The sequence below is a fragment of the Parus major genome, chromosome 3 (genome assembly GCF_001522545.3).
Source record: "Parus major isolate Abel chromosome 3, Parus_major1.1, whole genome shotgun sequence".
NCBI lineage: Eukaryota > Metazoa > Chordata > Aves > Passeriformes > Paridae > Parus > Parus major.
In genome coordinates, this window is record NC_031770.1 from 43,264,622 (window position 1) to 43,288,410 (window position 23,789).

The following is a 23,789-nucleotide window of genomic DNA, read 5'->3' on the forward strand; positions in this document are numbered from 1 at the left end:
GCTCAGCTGCTGACTTGCACAACGGTCCCCACAGGAGCTCCCTCTTCATGTGGCCAACGCTTTCAAGCTTCTCACAAAATTCAGGCTTTTTTCCTTCTAAAACAAAGCTGAGCAGCGGTTGCTTCTGTTCTGTGTCACTGCACAGGGTCCCCCAGGAAATGGCAGTGTTCTCTCTGGATGAGAGGGACTCACTGCTACTCTCCAGGAGAAATACTAGGGCATCTACCTGCTGGGGGTGGATCTGCAGCTTCTGGCCTTCCTGTGGAAGGCAGCTAGCTCCTGAAAAGCACATGCCTACCTTGGACCTAAATGGCTAAAACAGATTTTTGGATGTCATTCCCAAGGCCAGGAACTTAGGAGTTGAATACTGAATTGCTCTATGGCATGATGCTTGAGTCCTTCATTGCTGTATTCACAGTTCAAATCCCTCCTGTGAGAGATAGTCACTTCTAGCTCAGACTGAAAGCCATTCTACACTCTCCATTTTACACTCAAAGGAAAAAAAAATTCCCAAACCAATATGGCTACCTTTGATGCCTTGAGGATTTCATAAGCAGAATATATTAGACTGGCACTTTTTTTTTTGTTTTAATTATTACCACAGAATCATACAATTGTTTATGTGGGAAAGATGTTTAAATCACCAAATCCAACCATTATTTTCAATTAGATTTTTTGAGCTTTGCACAAATCCTTTTATTAGCTGTCTAAATGTTTGTACTAAAAAGCAGGAAGGAACCTTGAGTTTGAATGTAACACATCATCACCCTCAGGCCACTGCTTAATCTAGTAATCAGCCATGTGGATGCCTACAGAAATTAATTATAATGGTAGGAAGCTCCATTCTCAAAGTTGAATGGTCAATTATCAATCACAGCTGCTTCATAATTCAGGCTTCCGAAGCTGGCAATTCTTACACAGCTATTCAAGGAAAAGAAAAGGGTAAAAGTCGTGCAACTAAACATTAGGATGCTGTATTTATTAACATCCTAACATCAATGCAAAGCCATCCAGAAAACAATACATTAATTTCCAATATTAACCTTGTTTGCTTTCAGCTCCTTGAGAAAGCAATTTGGTTCCGTATGCCTCTGGCTTTCTGATGAAAATGGATCTTATTTAAATGGTGTTATGTAGACCACGTGTTACCAAGGCAAGGCTGGCTTGTGTTGCATCCTGCCATTTCTTGCCACTGACAGGGGTTAGGAATACTCTCCTCACAGAGGAGCACTTCAAGAAAACATGAGCTACCATCATGAAACCTCTTCTGAATACTGATATGTTGTTTCAACCAGCTTCTGAACCATTTGAAGATCGCCTTACAAAACTTCTGGAAATTATTTTAAATTGGCTTTGAAGAGTCAGCCGAATCCTACATCCTAAACATGTCTGCTATTGCTGAAGCAAGTCAGAAGGGAATATGGCTTGATTGTGCTCCTTGAACTCTATGCACGTGCATTTTCTCCTGCCTCAGTTCTTCCCTACTTGCCCTATTAGCACTGCATTGCTGAGATAGCAGTGGGAGTCTCCTTGGTGTTTAACTGAGACAGAGGTACCAGGGGTTCGACAAACAGCACACATTAATCAGAAATTGCCCTCTCTTTCTTCAGCTAATTTCTTCAAAATTAGCACTGCTAATTGACATTGTAAGCAAATATTTTTGCTTACAGTTTTTATACAGATTGAAGGAAGCCCAGACAGTGGGGGAAAAAAAAAATGAAGGCAAAGAACTAGCAAGCTCCAGCAACACTGAAGGAAAGCAGCCTCTGCCTAATAGCAGCAGCAGCATAGAGTATCAAATGTACAGAGCAAAAAAGTGCCAATTCCCTAATCCAGGTATTTTCTGGAGAGCAATGGTGCCAGGAAGCCCACTTAATTAATCCTGAAAGTGCGACCAAATGTGTCAGGAATGAAACACTGTGAAGAGAAGAACTGAAGTCCTGTGTCTGGCAAATCCCAATGCAGTTACCCCTATACTTCTGCATCTTCCACCCCATTGGCTCAAGGGTCCAAGTGCAGCTGTGCAGTGTTAGACAGCAGATCCCTGTCATTGTCACTGAAATAAAAATTGTTCATCTCTAGAATTACTCCATTTTGAAAATACAGCCAGGATCTTAGATGTAGATTTTTTTCCACTATTTTTGGGTTTTGTTTTCAATATATTAAAGCCTTGCTCAAGGTTTTCCTCTGCACTGCGAAACGAAATTAGTTAGGTGGACAGCTGCAGTAACTGCTTCAGTCCCCAGGCTGGGCTCCATCTGCAGAACAGATGAGATCAGACTCTGTACTCCTCCAAGAAAGGCACTATCAGCAAAAGACAGAACTACAGGAGCATGAGAAGCTTTCCATTACATCTGCCATACAATTCCTGTATACAAGAATGGAATGTCAATGAACCATGGCAATGACCTACACACCACAAATACCACAGAATACAGCAAAATTCTAACAAAAATACTTTGATTTTTTACTCTGTTTCTAGATGCACATTCATATTCCAGTATCAACTGTTGCAAACAGCTTAGTTTGCAAGAAACTGTACAAGCAACAAGAAACAGCCATATCACTCAATCTTATGTAGGCCCTGTTAGAGGACCAAGTTTAAAATAACACTATACATGGTAAAAATGACAATCTAAGCAGCAGCTTAGAAAAGTAGGAAACATTGGTAGTGTGGGATAAATGCATATGCTGAATGTAGGCTGTGTAACGCCTCACAAAATGCCTAAGAAATGATTCAAGATGTACATGAGAGATACATCCCTTTGAAGGAACATCTGGAGGCCAGTAGGAACTATGGACTCCCAGGTCATGTCTAAGGGTCAAAAAAGGCAGTCTGTCTTCCAGAGACTCTCTGAATGCTCTTGGATTTCAGAGAGAATTCAGAAGTTTAGGAATAGCTGCCTAGGTTGCAAATGCTTGGATGCAGGCGCTGGGGATGTGGTCAAGAGGAAGAGCTGTCTGACAGCCAGGAAGCAGGACAGTTCACACAACAAATAAATGTCAAACACCCATTTCTGGAAACTTGATGATCTTCCCACATGAATGCCTTATAAGATCAACCTCCCCTGGGTAACAGTAAAAATTTTTTTTTTAATATAAAAAGATACAAAAAGGAAGATGGGTCACTTTGCAGTGTTTATGCTGAAGTGAGAAATAAGCTGACACAAACTTAGAGCTTCTGCCAGACAGTAGTAAATAAACAGCCTGCCAAGCAAAGAAGAGACGATGAGATGGCAATGCTTGGCACCAGGCATGTACCTCCCTCTCCCATACCACCCCAGTTTCATGTGCTTCTTCCACCCCTAAGTGCCAAGTCTGACAGTGTTCTCCACTTGGCTCAGCTGGGGTGGAGGGCACACAGTCAAGAGTATTTCCTGGCACAGAAAAGGCATTTCTGAAAAACAGGTAGCCTTAGCCATAGAAAAATAAAGAATAAGGGCTGCTTTAAACACATGTAATTCTGTGGACTGAATCCTCTTCCTCTCCAGCACAGACAGAGAATTTGGCAGGACTGATCATCTCTTTGAATGCTTGTTGAACAATCCAGCCTACCTTGGACACACCAGATTGCCAGGCTGTAACTGTGCATAGAACCTGCATCAGTTCTCTCTGTGCTAGGATGAGAGAAGACCCTCTCCCCAAGCTCTAAGAGTGAATTTCCCATGGACCATGTTAAAGAATCAACATGGCAGAGCCCTTCAAAGGAGCCCTTCAGAAAGGAAAATTACATGTATCCCCCTTCCCACTGCTGGCCTCACCATAAAGATCATCTATCTGTGCCTTTAGTAATTTAAATTGCAAAATGACAATATTTACAAGGTTCCTCAGTGGGCAAAATAGATAGGAGATAAGAGAGAGTGCTTTGGACAGAAAGTAATGAAAGAAAAGGCCTTACCACTGATTCTCTCATTTTTTCTGGGAGTGGATCTTCCGATGAATCTTCAAATCGTTGGCGTAGATAGTGAGGGACATATTTACACTGAATAAGGGACCTGTTTAAAAAAGAAATTCCTAGTTAGGGTACTTCTGAACATGTGCAACAGATATTCCTGAATATTCCTTGAATATTCCTGAAGGACAGAGGAGGAACAGCCTCAGAGTTCCTTCTTCATGCAAACATTCTTATCTCTGTACAGCTGGAGATTGACACAAACCAGCTCTACCTGTGATCAGGACAGAAATTCCTCATCAGAATCCTGAGGAATCTCAACAGCCCAATCAATGTGACTCAGTCATTTTGAGGAATGAGCAGAGAGGGTACTGTTACATTTATGACTCTTATTTCTGTTTCAGCTAAGCTGAAACCAATGAGAGCTCTTTAGACCCATGTTAAAATGGGCAAGGAAGCTAATTCTGTACAAACTGTATGTTCATTTTCTTTTCTAGATCTATGTACTACCTCCTCATCCATCTTGAATTTTATGCCATAGGCCATTCCTTAAACACCTTTTTCCAATGTCCTTAACTTATTTAAAAGAAGTTCAGAGTTGTTTAAAAAAAAATCTTAAATATCTTTTTTTAAAGATTACACATTTTTACAGTTGCACAATAAACATTCGATGTTGTGGTACATGTATTCTTAATTTTTAGACTTTTTAACAACCATTTCAGTTGCTGAAGATAAAACTGAGCTGTCTGTGAAGCAGAATTCCAAATGGCATGGTGATACTGGCTGCACAAAACCCACTTGCTTGTTCAGCCCCACAGCCATAGGTGTAATTGCCCAGCTGCTTGCTGACCTCCACAGCCCCTACAACAGCCATATATCACAGTTTCCTCTCTGGGAAATTCACATTTTCTGTCCCTGAGCAATGGATCTATTGGGTCTCTCTCTCACACATCACCTCATCATGCAGATCACAATGTTGGGACTTCTTCCCTTAATCTCCCTTGTTTGCAAAGTCAGCTCCTAGCATACACTTCCTTTCCTCAGTTACCTCTAACAAACTGTGTCAGAGAAGAAAATAAAGGATGGTACCTCAAACTGAGAGGCATAGCCTACTGTAGTAATCCTCAGCAAGAGCTGGAATTCAGCCATCCTCCCAGCACATCAAATGTCCCTTCTCCTGGCCCCAGTGCTACCCAATGCACATTCTGCAACTCTAGTCACCTGAACCCCCCTCAGCTACATCACTGTCCTCCAACCTGCCAAGCACACAGCCTCCCAGAGAGGAAAATCTGCTTCAGAGATTTTGGATAGCGCTGCTTAAAGAGCACCAGCCCTGCTGGTGATCTGACTGCAGCACTTCATTCATATACATGACCGATACCAACCATGCAGACATGGCGAGGAATTTCACCTCCCCACAGTACTTTCAGGAAGCAACCCCTGTGGTTATGAAACCCAGGCATCACTCTGGCTGTGTGCTGTACAATCAGCAAATAACATTTACAGGCAACTTACATCAGCACAGATGGGTCGCTGCTTTGTCTGCTGAGGTGATAAGAAAGTGCAACTAGCAGACCACAGAAAGCAGAGAACAGCGCTGGAATGTGCTGTGCATCCCAGGGTTCCTGAGAGGATGACAGAAGGCAAAGTTAGGAATGCAGAACTTAAAAATCCAAAGTAGGTTGAGGCATACATCATACACGCAATGTTACATGCACAACATCTAAATTTGTACACCATCTACCACAGACTGAAAATCCTTTTTCATATCAAAGTATATTACTGTGAAAAAAACCCAGCAATTAAAGGTATGTTTTGTGGTCATACTATGCAACTCCCCTATAATCAGCAATTAACTAGGAAAATATATGAAAGGCAGGTTTTCTTTCCTCTTAAATAAAACATAAGAGGAAAATTCTCATTAAAATGAGTTCCGAGTGAAATCAACTGCAGTGTATTTATCTACATGCTAAATTGATATGCAGTTACTTAACCTGTAGCCAGACTGCACATAACAAATGACAATGTCACATAGCTCAGGCAGTGGGGTTTCTTTCAGACATATTTCTGCTGCCTTGTGCATTACACCCAGGCCCTGCCTGGATGCTAACACAGCAGAGAGGGAGAGCACTCGCCACCGTGTGTGACATCCCTGAACAGGGAAACAAGAGACGACTGACACACTTGCCAACACACTCTGGACACAACTGAGATGAGAAACTCTCTCCAGGTGACTTAAACAGCTAAAACTGGCTAGAAAGAATAAGAGAAGGAATTTAAAGCTTAAGGAACTCTTATCAAGATTAGCTTTATCTGTGAAATCATCAGGTACAAAATAGGGATCCTAAGACATACTTGTAGCCCTATCTGTGAGGAACACAGATTTCATCTGTGAAGGACACAGGAATGTGGAGCAAATCCATAGCCATTTCACACACTGGTTGTACCCCTTGCCTCCACATAACTTCTACCTGATCTACCAAGCGTGAACTCACCAGATCCTGGCATCAGAGCACTTTCTGGACAGGTTTTAGAAGGATCTGTGAAACTTTAGGCTAGTGCAAACAAGAATTTTTCTACAAGGTTATCTCTTGCTTTAAAAACTCAACAGTTAGTACAGGACCAATATTTTCAGAGGATAAACTAGGTTTATTAGTCTTATTTTGCTCAGTTACATGCATGATTTCTTAGCATATTAGGAAACACTCAGTTCTTTTCAGGTGCAATGAATATTAAGACAAACTAATTTTCTTTTAAGTGTCAAACATCTAACCCATTGCAGCATGGAATTTTGCAAATTAACTCTGAAATTCTTGTTATCCTAAGAGTAGTACCAAAAAAATGAAATTTTAACTCCAAGAACTATCTTCCCCTCGTCATACTACTGAACATCACAAAGATGAAAGACAGAAGAGCCAAGTTCTATCAAACAATTCTACCCAAAACAGTAATTACAAACAAAAGAGATATTCGCACGCTATTATTGAAAGAATCCAGAACCATTTATTTGACAATTTAAACTTTACCATACAATCCTACTCTACATTTCATTGTTCCCAGTTTTGGGGCCAAATATAATTTGGGTTAGCTTTTCCCATGCTTAGTCTCGTGTCATACTCAATTCATATTCTTCAAAACACTGAAGAAAATCAACTGAAGCCAAAATGTTTTGAAAATGTCTGAACCATAGCCTGTCCAAACATCCTTTGCATTTTCAGGGCAATACAACTGTGTACAGATCCTCCCAGCAGCTTCTAAAGCATGACTGTCCCTTTGCCCTGAAACTACTTTTAAAAACAAAATACTATCAAGAGTTGGGCAATATTCCTGATACTGAAATTTATCAGTAGCCAGTTTGAAAAATCATTCCACCCTCTTTCTACTATAAAGCTGTACACAGCTGAATCCCCAAATTAATGTCTCAGGAATTCTATTTCCATATTTTCTGCATATTACACATAGCCTCTGTGTGGCCTGTGTTACAGATCCAAACTGTCACTGCTCCCTCAAAACTCAGGCATCAGGGAGCCAGGAAAGCAGGTAAGACAGGCATCAATATTTGCTATGTGCCTAGAGAACAGGATTTTCCAGAAAAATGCTACATAATGTTGTAGAAAAGATGAAAATGAACAAAGGTATCATTTCTCCAATATCAGTGTGATGTACCCTCTTCCATTTTGTCATTTTCCACCCCCACTAATGATGCCTGGTAGCTCTAAATTAAAAAAAAAAAAAAAGAAAGAAAGAAAGAAAAAACCCCAATATAGTTGATAATTGAATAATGATTCTTCTCAGTGGGAAAAAAGGAATGACAGGTTTTACTCTTGGAAGCTGGTATTATCTGTCATACTAGACAGGGACTTTCACTTCCTAGTTTACCTCACTGGGTTGAGGCGGCTTGTAGAGATTTCGTATACGGTTTTGGTTTCAATGCAGACACCCACGTAGTCATTTTTAAAATAAGTGAAACAGACTTACAGGGTTAAGGATGAAAGGCATGAGTTACAACAGACCCAGTGGTGGGAGTGGGGGTGTTCCATTCCAACCACAGAATTGCCTAATCCCAAAACAATCCACTAAAGTGGGAGATAAAGGTGACTTTGAACGTATGAGCCTTTTCCCCCTGCTAGAGGTGGGAAGGCAAATGAATTTTTAAAAAGTAGTGTTAGTAGTTTTCTGACCTACATTATTTATCCTTTTTACTTCTTTCTTCTCCTAAAAAAGTGTGCATGTAGTGTTCTTATCTTGTTATGTACTTATTTTTCAAAGATATATTCAAATAAGTCATATGTTCTACTCCAGAGACAAAGTGCTCTGAACAGAGAGCCAATTACGCTAAGCAGAAAATCTTGTTACTTTTTCTGTTTGTTTGTTTTTGTTTTTTTTTTTTTTTAATTTCAGGGTATTCCACTCAACTCAGAGATGACTTTGCAGATTCCTGCAATGACAGAACCATTGAAGGCGAAGGTGTTGGCACAGTGGCTGGCTTTTTAAATATGGAGACAAACTCCAGCTGGTCTTCACAAACCTGGTCTTCCACTCTCATGGTTTCATCACTATTTACAGAGTCAGAGAACGGGCTGGGTTGGAATGGACCTTTAAAAGTCACATACTCCCTCATGCAATTCAACCAAACTTTCTTGGGTCTTTCTCCTTACCTCCACACCACTGCTTCACCATGGATCTGTGCCATTGCTCACATAGCAAGCAACAAGCAGGAAGGGCTGACGATCAACCATTCCACATATGTGATGGTAAAGATGGAAACAAATAGTGTCATCCTATTTCTGAACATCTAAACACTGACTTTCTGAAAGAGATTGTAAAAAGGACCCCTCTTCACCCCCAAAATAGTAAGAACTTGTTCTGTACAAGGCTAACTATAAGCTTAACACCATATTACCAGGGATACTCCTTTTCAGTGAACACTAACAAGCAAAATATGTGAATTAATGAGCCTCAAGTTACACAGATTAAAGACAGATTCTAGGAAGAGATGCCCATCAGTCTTATCTTCCCATCATCCATGGAAAACAAAGCATTACTTTCCCAGTTGATCTTCAAAAACTTGACAAGTGGTAAGTTACCAGAATACAGGTATCACTGCCCACTCCAAGAAACATTGGCCCTCTTTCTCTGCAATTGCTACTATCTTGGACCGTATTTTCACTGCTGAAATTCAAAACCCATAAGGGCTGGACCGATACAGAGGTGTCCATGCATATTCACACACGCCACATTACACAAGGGGATCTCAGCCTGTGACCGGAATCCCTTGGCTAAAAAGCAAGATGAGCAGCAGCTTCAGGCAGGAAGAATGGATACTCAATTTCACATCATGGTGAGTTTATCCTAAAGAAAAAGTGCAGATTTCTACATTTCTGTACAGTGAGAGCAACCCTGGGCTATGTTGGATTCTACAGGCATAATTTCTTTTTTCTATCTGGAAAATAACTTCTTATTCACAGAAAACTAAGACCATAACTACTGAAGTTATGTATACAGTGCAAGACCTGACTATGGCTGTAGACCTCACTTGCTGAAAGACACGGTATCTAGCAATACTCTCCAAAATTAACACCCCTAACAGCTCTTGCTTGAATCTCAGGGGTCTCTAAATTGGAAAAGAATTACCTCCAAAACCTCCAAAAGGACTGAGAGTATTCTGTGCAGCAGAAATAAAGCTGTTCAATAATACTATATTTCTATTTTTGGTCATTCAGGAATTCTGTCTATACATATGAGCCCCTTCACTGCTGTCTAGAAATTTATCTGGGCAGCCTTAGCAGACTGAGGGAGATGTATGCTTGCAACTCTTCTACCATCAAACTCCCAGACAAATGTTTCAAAATTATTAGTACACAGATGAAAACTGCATCACTGTAGACAGGAAGTAAGAAGCACTGTTATTCTGATTAATGAGTTTCAAACTCATTAAACAAACCAAACTACATCAATGTGAGCTGAGAACAGTTTAAAATCCACACAGAATTTTTAGTAACTGTCCACTGAAGCACTAAATAAGCCACCAGAAAGTACTTTCTTCAGGTATGAGACAACAGAAACTATGTAACTTACATTTTAAAAAATATACATTTGCACAGAGCTGGAAAAAGCTGGTATGCCACATATGAATACATTCACATCAGTTTAATTTTTCTGACCCAAGTCCAAAAATCTGATTTATTTTTTTTCTTTTCCAGGCTGATTAAGATAAACTGCAAGTTCCATAAAAAAACCCGAAACTCTCTGGATGACAAGTAATTAGCTGGTTCTGGATACATTTCAAATCCAAACCAACTGATATGAACAGAAGGCAGAAGACAAAGTCTGACTGATTCCAGAAACAGTCAGGGATGTGCTCTTCTGCCCCATGGCAAAATTCTGGGACAATGGAATGCTAAAGACTGATATCAAAACAGCTAAATTCCAGATCAAATATTTGTAGAAAGAGGGCATATCTGCCTCTTTTTTTAAACATCTCTTAAATATTTGGGCACAGACCACAAAACAGATGGAGCAAGAGACAAAAATCTGAAATTCTAGTCAAGTGAAAAAGATGGCACAGAAATTCCCATGTCTCCAATCTGATGGATGTAATATCTGAAAAATAAAAACACTTCCTCCTGGAAAAAGAGAAAACCCTTTTGTATATCAAAGCTAAGGTAGCTATTAGAGCTGCCAATTTCTGTTCAAAATTACAGGATTGAAGGATGAGATCAAAAATAAAGCCAGGCTGAAGTAAACTCAGGTATTCCTAAACTAAGCTCATTTACCCAAGAGCTTCAAAAAAAGTAGTGAGCTGAAAAATTGCTGCTATTGGATGTAAGAATCCAAGGCATGAACAAAAGAACTGATAAAACCATGCTTAGGATTCAAAGCTTTGTATTAAGCAAAAGTAAATGAAAGTTCATAGAGGATCTGGAAAGAACTGGAATAAAGAGTGTTGATATCATTAAACAGAGATAAAGAAAGTTCAAAGCAAGCAGGAGAAGCTCCAGTTTTTGCACTTCAGAATCAAAGCCATTTACCTATGTACTAGCCTGAAACCAGGTTTACAGTATTGTTATATGCAAGGATGGATAAGCAGCTGGTGTCTATCACTCATGATACTAATGTATCATGGGGAAAGATTTATAAAGAGATGCTCTACAGCACCTCAAAGCTGTAACCAAATCACCTTTGCATCACTGAGAAAGCACAACAGAAATCTATCCATGTGACTTCACATCATCACCACAGGGAACAACATCTGCACCAGCCAGGGCAGACAGAGACTTGTAAACCTGTTCTACTCACAATATGCTGCTTTCACTGACAGCAGTAATAAATAGTGTCCTGCCCATCAGTCCTCAAGGCCTCCAACACACAGACAGAGACCAGTTATTTTGTGCTCACAGCTTTTATGGAGAAATTATCTGTTGTAATTTCAGATGCAATACTCTGTACTTCCTACTGTGAACAATTTTGGGTTTCTTTTTTATGTGACAGCTTTACAGAAGATGAAAACTGATCATCCCAGCAGTAGCACCATGAGAGGAGGTCCCAACCAGCTGCAGACCCACAGCTCCTCCACACCAATATCAAGCAAGGGCAAAGCTGCTTAGGAGCCTTATGAGGATGGGAGCCCCATTTCCTGGGACAGCAGCTGGGACCTGTTTGCTTCCCAGTCACCTCTGAACATATTCCTTTCTCTCCTCCAAGGATCCAAGTCACACAGCGCACACACAGGTATCACAATCTTGCAGAGAGTTTGTGCCTGCCCTGGTGACAGTCTGTCCCTTTTACTAGTTGTGTGAAAGTGCACCTTTGGCCACATAACAAACACCCCAGGTCTGCCAGGTGAGCAGTGTGCAGCCACTCCCCAGAACAAGTCATGTACTCTGATCAAGGCCTGTGATGGGACATGACAGCAGCCTGAGGCCTGACCCAACCCACACCCTCACTGTTCACACAGGACTACAGATCTGTCCATCTGTTTTCAGGTGCAATATGCATTTTAGCCATGAGAGAGAAATATTTCTGGTCATGCAATGGCAAAGGCACTGCAAGGTCACTCAGAAAGAGTGACAGGGCCAGATAAACTTGTTGGACATGCCAAACATTGTCTGCAGGTCACAGGATGAATGCTTAACTGAGAATACTGTACAATGATTTCCCTCAGGCAACTTACCTGAATGAAAATCCATGTTCTCATGGATATATTAAGTTAAACTGTTAAGTTACTTAGATGTCAGTTAAATGATACATCTATAACACAGCTGCTTTTTCATAAAGGCTCTTAGATGGTCTTGTACAACATAATTCAACAGCAAAATCAATCTGGACAAGGCACAGGACTCCAGCACAGGCCTGTCAGTCTCAGTTTTCAGAACTTATATTCACATCCTGAAAGTTATCTTGAGTACTTAGACTGTTCTGTGGACACATCCTAAAACAATTCCTACTTCCTAATTTTCTAAAACTGAAGTCCTAGAGCAAACAATTAATCACTGTGAATTTGCTATTCTAAATGAATTTCAAAATCTGAGTACAACTAAATCAAACTATTGTATGTATATATAACTTATGCTCTAAAAAGAATAAGAAAAACTCACTTAAGTACACAGATTTATTATAATTTTTTTATTTTAATAAAAAAGAAAGTTAATATGGTAAATTAATTATTCTTCCAATTAACTTCTTCAGGAGTAATATATTTCCTTTCAGAATAATTAATGTACACAGAGAAAGGAGTCAGACTATTTCACCCTGCAAGATTATAACTAGAACACAAGAACCACTTAAGGAAGGAGAGAATCAAGCCTGATACCACTGGAATGTTCTTCTGGCTGGGCATTTGATGTGAGCAATTGTTCACCAGTAAAAAGCACAAAATCACTTAGAGATCCATTCTCCTCTGCAATTTATTTCAGGAAATAGAACTCTGGTAGTTACACCTGCTGAGCTATAAGATGTTCTGCCAATAAACAGAATTGACATTTGAGGATGCTACATTTCAGCCAAAAAAATACGCTTTGCAACCCAGAAGTCCTCTACCAAATGGAATCCATCATATTTCCCTACCATGAAAAATTTAGATTATGTTGATTTTTTTTTTTTTTTTTTGACCTCCATAAATATTGAAAATTTTGCGCTGTTGTTTTTGGCAAACTCACCAAAAGTTAACAGAATAAAATAAGGATAAAAAATAAGTAACAGCTATAAAGTGCAAGTATAGAAAAGATGTTCCTTCTCGCTTAAAGAAAACCATGTTATCACTGTTGTACAAAAAAAGACTACAGCATTTCCTCAATTTCTAGAGTACCAAAAGTTAAAATCTTCACTTGATTAAGATCATAAATTGTTGCTCACTACTTATCAAAACAGTTCAAGTTACTTACAGGTATATTAGATCACCTATTCAGGATCAGATTAAGCTGATTCCTACTCTTCCTCCATCAACCGAATAATCGTTGTCTTGCTACAGAAAACACTTCAAAATAAAAATCTCTGGACCTGACTGAAGAACAAGGAGGTTTAACACAAGTGCTTATTTCATAACTTCTAAAAGAAAAAATGTATGAAATTTCAAGCACCCCGGTAGACTGATTATGAGCCGAAGCAAGAGGAATCATCTTTACATGCTTTAAATTAACTTTCTCAGAAGTGCCTTTACAAGAACAGTGCCATTAAAATTCAAATTAACTCTAACTTCTGTGTGAACAGAAAGTCTAAACTTAATATTAGTAATTTACAACAGATATCTTGTAAATCTTTCACAGCACTCAACTTCAGGGTAGCATTAAAAGCATATTTCTAAGCAGTTTGAAGCCTAATCCACAAGGAGATTGCTTATCTACAAAGCCACCTGCATGCTGTAATTTAAAGTATTATGCTGAGAAAAGAGTGTGTAAACTATTTTAAGTGGCTTTTTTTTCCTACTGTTTGCAAAAAACATTTTTGAAGTATCCATAACACAATTTCCCTACTCTACCCTCAACTAGTGAATCACCTCCGCTAATCTTAGGAAGAAAAAAGAAAAAAAAGAAAAAAAATCCTTCCCCAGGTATTTGCCTGTTTAACAGTAGTTTAGCTCCTACCTTCCATGTCACTCTTTTCATTTTTATCACTGTTTCTCATCCCAGTTATCCATTTTCTCCCTCTCTTCATGCTTAAGGAGAGCCTCCTTCCCCATCCCAGCTGCCAGTTTCCAAATGATTAATATAGCCAGAGAACAGTAGTAGGAGTACTGGCTACCTCTGCAAGAAACTGCCCAAGCAGCAGTTAAACTTCGTAGCATCAATCACACAGCTGGGTCAGGTCTAACAAACACAACTGATAAACTGGGTGAGACAGGTGACAGGAGATTCCCTGGGAGAACACCACATGTTCAAAGGCATTTAATTTCAAGTGTCTTAACAAAGCAGCTGAGATGCTGTAATTTATTTTGTAAGGACTCAAGCCACCAAATGTGTTTAACACATTTCACCTTACTATTGGGAATGGTTAAGAACACACAGCCAGCTCTGATCGTCTGCAAGTAACCATTAAGGCATTATAATTGTTCTTCTTTGATCTAAGGCTCCTGTTCAAAATGTCAAGCAAAAAATTGTTGGAAACCATTACAGAAATGCTGATGTTCCTAAAAGAATTCCCTTAAAGGAACACCTGACTGCCCCTCTCATCTGTGTAAATCGCCAGCCTGGACGCTGACGTGATACATCCTTGGCAGCTGCAGAACCTCATATTGGGTTCTCCATGTGGACTGAGCACCACAAAGCTTCCTCTGACATGTGCCCACAAGATGTCAAGGGCAGCCTGTCAACCACAGCACATCCTGCTGCACCCCTGCATGGACACTGACAGCATCCAGCCCTCAAGGAAACACTGCCAAAAGGCTGTGCCTTATAGGATAAATTTTCTTACAAGTCTAACATGAAATTCTAGTCTTGCTGTGTTCACTGGGAATTTTACAGCCAATCTGAAAGCAGACAAAATTTCATTGCCATTTTTTAAACGTCCCAGGCAGTGCATAGGCACTACACACTAAAATAAAAATTTTTAAAAAATTAAAAAAAGCTTTAGATTGAATATTGCTCAAAACTGGGCATCACTGGTAAGGGAACCAGACCTGTGCCAGCATGGAGAGCTGTGGCACATCTGCATCCTGAGCACCATACACAACTGACTCTCCACATCTGACGTTAACAGCAGAGCAAGAGAAAGCACAGAGTAACGTGACTAACAGCTACTACCTCTGAGAAAGCAGCTGCTTTACAGGGAGACATGAGAAAGGCAGGCACCCCTCAGTTTAAAGACATGGCTGAGGGAGATATAGTTGATGCCTGCAAAACTGTAAAGGTAGCAGACAAAAATAATGCAGACCAAGTTTTTGAAAATCCTGCAATACTAGGCATCAGGAAGACATGGTGAAATTAGCAGATCAGCTTAAAACCAATGAAGGATAGCACTGCTTTCCACAGAGCACAGTGAACATCTAGAATTTGTTGGCACAAAGCTGTGGAGTCAGAGAGGACCAGCACATTCAGGAGGTGGCTTGACAAATTCATAGACAAGTCCACAGACACCAAATGATAAAAAGCACACTCTCCAATATCCCTAGTGTAATAATTGTGGAATATTAGAGAAAAAAGTGGCAAACCCAGTCATCTGGCTTGCATTAAATTCCTGAATGGCATTTCCCTGTGGAAATTACAGACACATTACTTACTTAGATGGTCGACTGGTCTCCTCAACATTTAAGTTCTTAGACATATTGTTATAAAGGAACAGCAAAAACCCCACTAGGAATTATGAGCAAACCTGGCCTGGCTATGCAGGTCAAGAGACTGCAGCTTTTCAAGTCAGGGCTGCTGTTTATGAGAAAATTCAGTGGATCATTTCAGACTGATACATATAAGAGGCAAATAATCACAGGTATTAGATACACATTTATTTCAGAATTTCTGCTACAGTTTTGGTCTATTTCAGTGAAACTAACATGCAGAAACTGAAGCATGGCTTGCAAACCTTATCTTGATAAGCAACAATAATGTAGGACCTAACAATGCTAGTCTCCCTAGATTACATCAATTTCCAGTTTGAAATTTTGAATTGTTCCAGTGTTGCTTTTCTGGCTTACCTTCACTGCACTGAAGCAGAAGGCATATAGGACAATCAGAACAACAAAGCTTCGGGAAATGCTGTACAGTGCAGATACGAACCCAGCAGCAGCTGAAACAGAGACATGTGGTAAGTGGGAAGAAAGAGGAACTTTGTTTCTGACCCAAACTAAGATGATAGTGTAGATGCATCTCAATCTTCCCTGCTACTTAAGCTATAATGAAAAACAAAAAAACCAACCCACTACCAACAAAAATCTTGATGCTTCATCTCTCAAGGGCCTTCTTTAATCTCTGACTGAAATAACAGAAAGAAAATTATCATACATCAAATATCTTGTCAATCTGCCTTTCTGTGGAAGAATGCAAACTTTTTTTTCTTGATGTTAACAAAAAAAGGAAGTTAAAGGTTGTCTTTTTCAATAAATATAGTAAAAATTCACATCACACATGCCAGGAAAGAGCTCTTTGATATCAACCATAATCTGAAAACTAGTTTTGAAAAGTTGTGTACAACTTTTCAAAAGCAAAAAGAAATCTAATTAAGTGGGCCTTATAAGAATTCACCCCACTGCTAGATGAATAGTTAGCTGTTTGAGCTTTAACATGCACTGTGCTATGTAACATGTAACAATATATTCTAATTTGAGGTTATAAACCCAGAAGGGGACAGCTCAAGCTGCAGATGGCTACTTACCAGAACCACCAAAAAGCAACATATCTATTTGTTCCAAAAGATATATGCAGAAGGTATTGATTTGAGGGAAAAGTCCAAGAAGAGAAATTGCAGGAAAGCAATATAAAAACACTAAGAAGGAAAAAAAAAAAAGTATTTTAGAACACAGTCACACATCCAATGTACGGAAAATAAAGAAATATGCATGACAGCAGAATAAGAAATTGTTGCAATAAATTCTGAAGATTATTCAAGTAAACATACCTTAACCTTAGCAGCAATGATTACACTTTCTTCCTCATGTATTCAAAACAAATAATGCTATTTTACACATAAGAAACTAAAGCCCAGAGTTAAACATTAAGATTGATTTTGGATAAAAAAAGTGGCATAAAAATAACATTACATAGCCTCCTTACTAGGAGCTCCTTACATAGCTTCTCAAATACTTTCAAGATTATATTTGTTCTTTTCAAAGTAAAAAAATTTTTAATTTGCAGACTTTGGAATTTTTTTCCTTGAATCTGAGATGGTTCAAGAACAGCTATAACAATTCAATATAAACAGAAAAAAAATTAATGACTGAAATCTGAAATACCTTGGCTATCATAATATCCTGCCTCTCCCATCAATCAAAAGCAGACACAGCAGTCTCCAAACATGGTAGAAAAGCTATGGTGAAGCTTCCCCAGAATATTCCACCAGCAACTAGCAGAATGGACTTTAACTTCACAGTAGTGAAAGAACATTAGAAACAGGAAAGAAGCTCAGGGGTAAAACCCAGTCTTACAGCTTTACATACCCTCTTTCTGAATTGAAATGCTAATTTAAATACTCATTTTAATGGCTGCCTCATAGGCAAGGAAAAGCAGTCATAATTCAAGTAATCATGCCACTAGTCTTAAGTCCTCCAGCAGTTCACCTCCAGCAGTCTTCCTCCCCACTAATTCACTCTCAGCTCCACCACAGAAAATGCTAAGCAAGGCTTCTAGTAAAGCATCTAAATACACACTTGACCCTAGTGTAAATGTTCAAGAATACACACACATATTTAATCATATTCTTACTGCTTCATTGTACTAGTACCACAATGTTCTGCATGGCAGAGAGAGGTGTGTGTCAGCCACTGTTCCTTGTAAACAAGGATGTCTTTGTTACTTTAGATCCTAGGAAGACTGCAGTTTCCTCCTATTCATTCTCATAAAAAGCAAATTAAAAGTACAACTTATTCCCCATTCCCCCAGTCAGATTTTTGAGAAGGAAACAAAAGGATTTGTGTTCTTTGCTGAACGCTAATTTCACATCTGCCAGCTCATCTGACTAAGGCATCTTGCACTAAAAGGAAACAATACACCAAGTTTGATCTGACAGCTTTTATCTCCACCATATTATACGTTACTGCTACCTAATACTGTAAATCTTGCTGAGAAAGTCCAACACAGGAAAGAAAATGACATGCTCAAGTGTTAAACACAGACAGCACTCACTTAAGTATACTTGGATTCACAGTGCACCTTCAACACTGCTTCCCGCTACTGGCAAAAATTATCCTTATATAAGAAAACACAGAAATGTTCTCTTCTCAATTTTTTACATACAAATGCCAACATTAAATTCCTCTTCCTCTATTACTCTGCACATTTCTAGATATTCCACCAAGTCATGCCAAGCCAAGCAAGGACCACTTTTGAAGACAGGCAAAATGGCATGAAAGAAAACTGCTCAGCAGGCCATGTGGACCCACCATGGATTAACTATCCCAAAAATACACTGCTGAAACTCTCAGGAGATATTGTTCCTTTGGCAAAGGATTTGCAGAACTGCCAGAACTCATCTTAGACTACTGACTTTCAGCCGAAATGATTGCTTTTGCTGTAGCAACCTCAGAAAAAGTGGAATAAGAGAAGTGGAAGGAAGGATGAGATTAAAGAGTTGACAGTACACCAAGACATACAGAGACAAATGTAAACAAGGAGGGAAAAGTTAGCTGACTATAAAACCTCTCCACTACCTAAGAGAATCTATAAAACTGTCCTCACCTCACCCACTCCCTATTAATACCTTGAACAACCCTAGCAACTTCTTTAGCTAAGGCATCTTAGTTTATCTTATCCTGCACGAAGGAGCACACCGGAGAGGAAAATAAACAGTTGTCACCTACAAAAGGATTTAATTTAGAAGCAGCAGTTCCCCTTGTGGGAAGCAGTCAATAAAGGTAACTGATTAATCTTTTGAAAGTGCATTATGAACTCTTCTTTAAGCATCACACATTTTCATACAGACCCACAACACCTTTAAAAGCTGGATCACTAAGAGATTGTTATGCAAACTGCTGCATTTAACACTGCAGTTTGCCTCTAAACAAGCACATATCACATAAACGTGATATGTGGGAAACATATGATATGAGAGGGAAACGCAAATTATAACTTTGGAAAATTTGTGTCTTTTGAGAAATGTAGAATGGCAACATCACGCGTTGAAAACATTTTAGACATTTAGAAAAAGATTATTTAAAAAAATTTATATCTGAGTAGTATAACATGTTTGTTTGTTTTTTTTTCACAAGGAAAATAAAAGGCATTATTTCAGTGAGAAATAGTATTTTTGTTCTCCCACTCCTGAACATGGGAGAACTTAACATTCATAGGTTTTCTTCCCTTGACAGAAGCTCAGACACTGTTAAAAGGGGCAGACAGAGGACTCAGTATCACAAAATTTTGCCACTTCCCAATTCTTAAGTCTTCTGAGATGTCTGCCAAATAATTTCACTTACCTGTTGAATGTTTAAATGGTTTCATCACAAGAACTATCATATATAAAATGCATAACTATTTTTGTCACTAACCACACCTGTAGTTCCCAGTGAATGAGGTTGGTTGTCTGTGCCCTTACTTGCAATTCATATGTTAATCCAGCAAAAATATTAACTGAAAATAAGGAATTCAAGATGAAAATCACAGTCAGATCTAAAGTCATGAACCCCCAACTAATAGAAATATAAATCAATAGCAGAATCATCACCAATTTAAAATAAAACAGAATGAGACGACAAGTAGATTGAAAATAAATGAACGTGTTAAAAACCATGTTTCATAAGTAATTAGGTTACACATCTAACAAATCTGCAATTATTTTCTTTTATGAACTTATTTCAAGAGTTTTATCAGAGTATGATATGCAGCATCACACTAGTTCTTTGGTATGTTCTATGATTTTCACGGCTTTTGCTTTCTTTTGTAATAAACACCTGAAATAAAAGACTTTTCCTTTTTTTGGTATTTGCAATGCACAGTCAAAAATCCCTTGATTTCCAAACATATCAATTCCAAATACCAAAATAAAGTCTGAATAAATTATGATTAAAATGTAAACTAAAAAGTCACCCTCTATGACAGACCAATTAAAAATACCTAGCAAACAGGCAAAATTGCAAAATGGTAGTAAGACTTAATTGGTATTCAGAGGCACCAACTTCCCTCATTATTTTATAGCCCAAACCAAATACTTCTACACCTCCACTGACTAAGAGAATCTACATTAAAAGTGCAGCAAGATACCACAGGATGCCAGCCTGCCATGGCTTACAGAGATCACTACACTGTGAACAACTCCAAGGACTCACAGCAGCCAGAAGTTAGGACTCCCATAGAGACAAAGCAAGGAATAGCCAGAGCACAGCACCAAACATCACTTGAACCTTGGCAAAACAAGAGCAGGGGAAAAGCAAAGAGAAAGGGTTTCTCCTCTCTTTCCCGTTTAACACGTGCCAGCTGGCGAGATAAGCCTGTATTTCCTCTCTCCCCCACCCCCTCCTGCTTCAAGAACATGCTCTGCCATCTCTTTTGAGACCAGCCAAAATTAACACATTTATACCCACACTTTGTTTTCTTATGCTGGTTGCTATAGTTTTTCATTTATCTCTATCCCAAGTGTCATCTACAATTCTTGCTGAATTATTTATCAGCATTTTTACTGCTCACCTTTGACAGAAAGAGAAAATAAGATGTAAGGAGAAACTTAAATGAGACCAAAGGAAAGCAATGAAAAAAAGCTAATTAAAATAAGTGAAATGCAGCTCTTCATACTCCCCTGTTTCTGGTGAGAAGAACTGGGAGCCACAGTACCCACGTTAAGGACCAGGAGACTTTCCTAAAATTAGTATGCCTTATAGGCAGTAAGTCTGACCTGAGTATAGCAAAAAGCAAGTACAACAGTCACAGGTGAACAAAGACCTCAAAGGTTATGCACTATACCACAAAAACAGTTTTCTGCTATTACAGTAGGTTCTCCTGTTTCTAAATTCACAAACCAACAGGCCATCTTTGATACACTACAATACAGCTTTCTGGGAAATTTTCACAACTTTTATAGTAAACCTCACATTTCCTACTTTGTCCCTTAACAGTGTTGCATTATTCATGGGAGTCCAGTCCAGCACTCCTATCTGTGGCTCAGCTAGTGTAACATCACAGCTATAGACTGTAAGTGTGGTGTGCAACAGGAAGAAGTGTCCTGACAGCACAGGGTAATGTCAACTGTGGCCACTCCAAATCAGTGCCAAGGGATCATCAGATCTGTCTTGAGGCAATGTCTGAATGTCCTCAGCAACCTCAGAACATGATTCTAGAAGGAATCAGGTTGAAAGAGCTACTGCAAAGTGGCTGCTCCACACTAACTGGTCACATGGACAGTATGATTAAACTAAACCAAGATAAAGCACTTTCTTCATGATCAGAAGATTGATGTTCATCTGAGGAACTGGCATGGATTAGCTTCCAGGCATTAAATTTAAAACTCAAGTTATTCTGCAGTAACTGCTCCACACAGACAAGCCGTTACAAAGATTAACTGTGTTTCACAGATGATGATTTTTGCTAATAACATCAGTGACTTTTAGTTTTCTATGGAGACATTTCTATGAGCCTCATTTCATTAAGAATTCCTTTTGCATGAGGGAAGGTTGCCAGCTTCCCCTCGCCCCATCTTAAGTCATTCCAAATGTTTCTATCAATTTGACTTTGAGTTGTGCCTCCATAACTTGCATTTGATTACCAGGATGGGAAAACACAGACTCACACTTAATTCCTTTTTGCAGTCCTTGGAAAAATATTGACTCACCTATTACATGGTCTCTGGCTGACTGGAGAGATCTGGGCGAGAAGAGCTTCAGGCCATACATTGTATAAACAGGAGGATTTGTGTCTTTAGATCCAGCATCTAGCAGCAAAATAAGGCCACACAATATACAAAAATATACAGGTCTGCTGTAGATTATGATTTTATTGTGTCCCTGGAAATAAAAAACAAAAAGTTAGAATTTTAAAGTAAGAATTTTCATTCTTCTACTGCATGCACTGCATTAATCTGGAGAGAGGGTCATGGGTCAGACAAAATATTTTAATGACTTATACATAATAATTACTAATAAAAATGTTACAAGGTACTTTATCTTCTCCAGAGGTGATTTTCAAAAGGCACAATGAGCAGTTAAGACTGACTCCAGCAATCATTTATGCTTTTGAAAACCTACCCTTCTGGACCTTTCAAAACTTACTAATTCTAGGAGTCATCACCTTCTGTGGAGAAATAAACCTCAATCTGTATGAATTGTTCTTTTCAGTAGAAAAATAATTTTTCTCTATTTCTTTTATTTTAATGAACATATGCTTCAGTGGCTTGACTTTTTTTTTACTTTACGAAATATAAAATTAATTTAATTTTTAATTGAATCCTGGGAAGAAAAAATATAATAGAGCACATCCCCAGTACAGCGTGAGGCATGGGGATGGATTTTTCTTCACCAATTTAATTTTTTTGTTTCTTTGAACCACTTGACAACAAATCAGCATACCTTCTGAAGAGGTTGACACTCATCAGCAGTTTCTGATCTATTTCTCATGAAGCACTTTTAAATGGTGATCCAAAGGAATTAGGATGGGGAAGGAATCTCATCTGACGTCTTTCATACACATCTCTCACACAATTGATTCCCACTAATCCTGTGGGAACACTGTTGTGTGGCTGCAGGCCAGGGAAACTAACAGACACTTAAGGAGAGCCTTAATAGTTCTCTTGGTAGCAAGCTTAAGGGTAAGTAAGCCATTTTAAACATGGATGAGTCAAAAGACTCCTTGAATGTGAAAAGCCAGGAGCAAAGTGACAAGAATCCAAGCCTGCCTTCCATAAAGCTGCTGTGCAACTGCTCTAATTTGAGAAACGTAATTTAAGTGAGTATAATAAAAGATCATGTCTTTCTTTGAGTCTACTTACTGACTTGAAACTGTGGCTGTGTTTGTTTGGCTGCCAGCCAAGCTCGTATGTTAGATTGCTATTAACTGATCTGTACTCTCTTTTGGGATCAATCAGTTAACAAGGTGGCAGATTACAGGGAACTGGTGGGTTTACATCGTGCTTCACAACTATGAAATATGAATTAAGTCAGGGACACAAATCCTTGCTGTGTAATCAATTTCAATTTTACTACTGCTTTTTTTTTTTTTTTTTTTTAATAGGACACATGTTCACAAAATAATCTGTGGAGAATTATAAAGATAAAACTTTAAAAAAGAAAAATCATTTAAACTATTACTTTCTATCCTTTTTTAAACTTCACTTCATTTACATAAAATATGAGCTGTGCCTTAGGAAAAGAAACCAATAAATATGCACTAAACAATTGCCCAATGTTTTATATCCTAACATTCACTCCAGACCAAAGTCTGTTTTAATGTGATGTTACATTGTCTCACCTCTTGAACTATGGAAGCCAGTTTTATCTTTGCATGGTGATTATTTGAAGGCAGCTGGGTAAGACAGAGTTGATGACTACGAGCCCAGAAGTTTAACTCCACACACCTTGCAGTTCCATGCAGAACACTGATATAATCAGGACTACAGTGCATATTTAACTCTAACTTCTAAAGTAGTTTACGGTGTGCTGGGTGAAGAACTGGCCAAAGGGCAGGCAGAGCTCAAAGGGCTGCAGTGAAAGGGGCCACATCTGGCTGGAGACTCATCAGCAGTGAAGTTCCTCAGGGCTCAGTTCTAGAGCCAGTTCTGCTCAACAGATTATCAATAATCTGCATGTAGGAACTGAATGGACCATTTAGCAAGT

At 38.9% G+C, this 23,789-nt stretch overlaps 1 protein-coding gene across 2 annotated transcripts in view; it reads right to left on the reverse strand.

Annotated features, from left to right (window-relative positions):
• PCNX2 (pecanex 2) overlaps window positions 1–23,789 on the reverse strand; it is a 149,193-nt gene that overhangs the window by 83,131 nt on the left and 42,273 nt on the right. For both annotated transcript variants that reach the window (XM_015621574.1, XM_015621573.1), the window contains exons 13-17: window positions 21,794–21,965; window positions 16,694–16,804; window positions 16,017–16,108; window positions 5,408–5,517; window positions 3,899–3,995 (exon numbers count right to left, since the gene is read on the reverse strand). In XM_015621574.1, coding sequence (XP_015477060.1) covers window positions 3,899–3,995; window positions 5,408–5,517; window positions 16,017–16,108; window positions 16,694–16,804; window positions 21,794–21,965 — 582 coding nt within the window. The remainder of the gene's footprint in view (window positions 1–3,898; window positions 3,996–5,407; window positions 5,518–16,016; window positions 16,109–16,693; window positions 16,805–21,793; window positions 21,966–23,789) is intronic.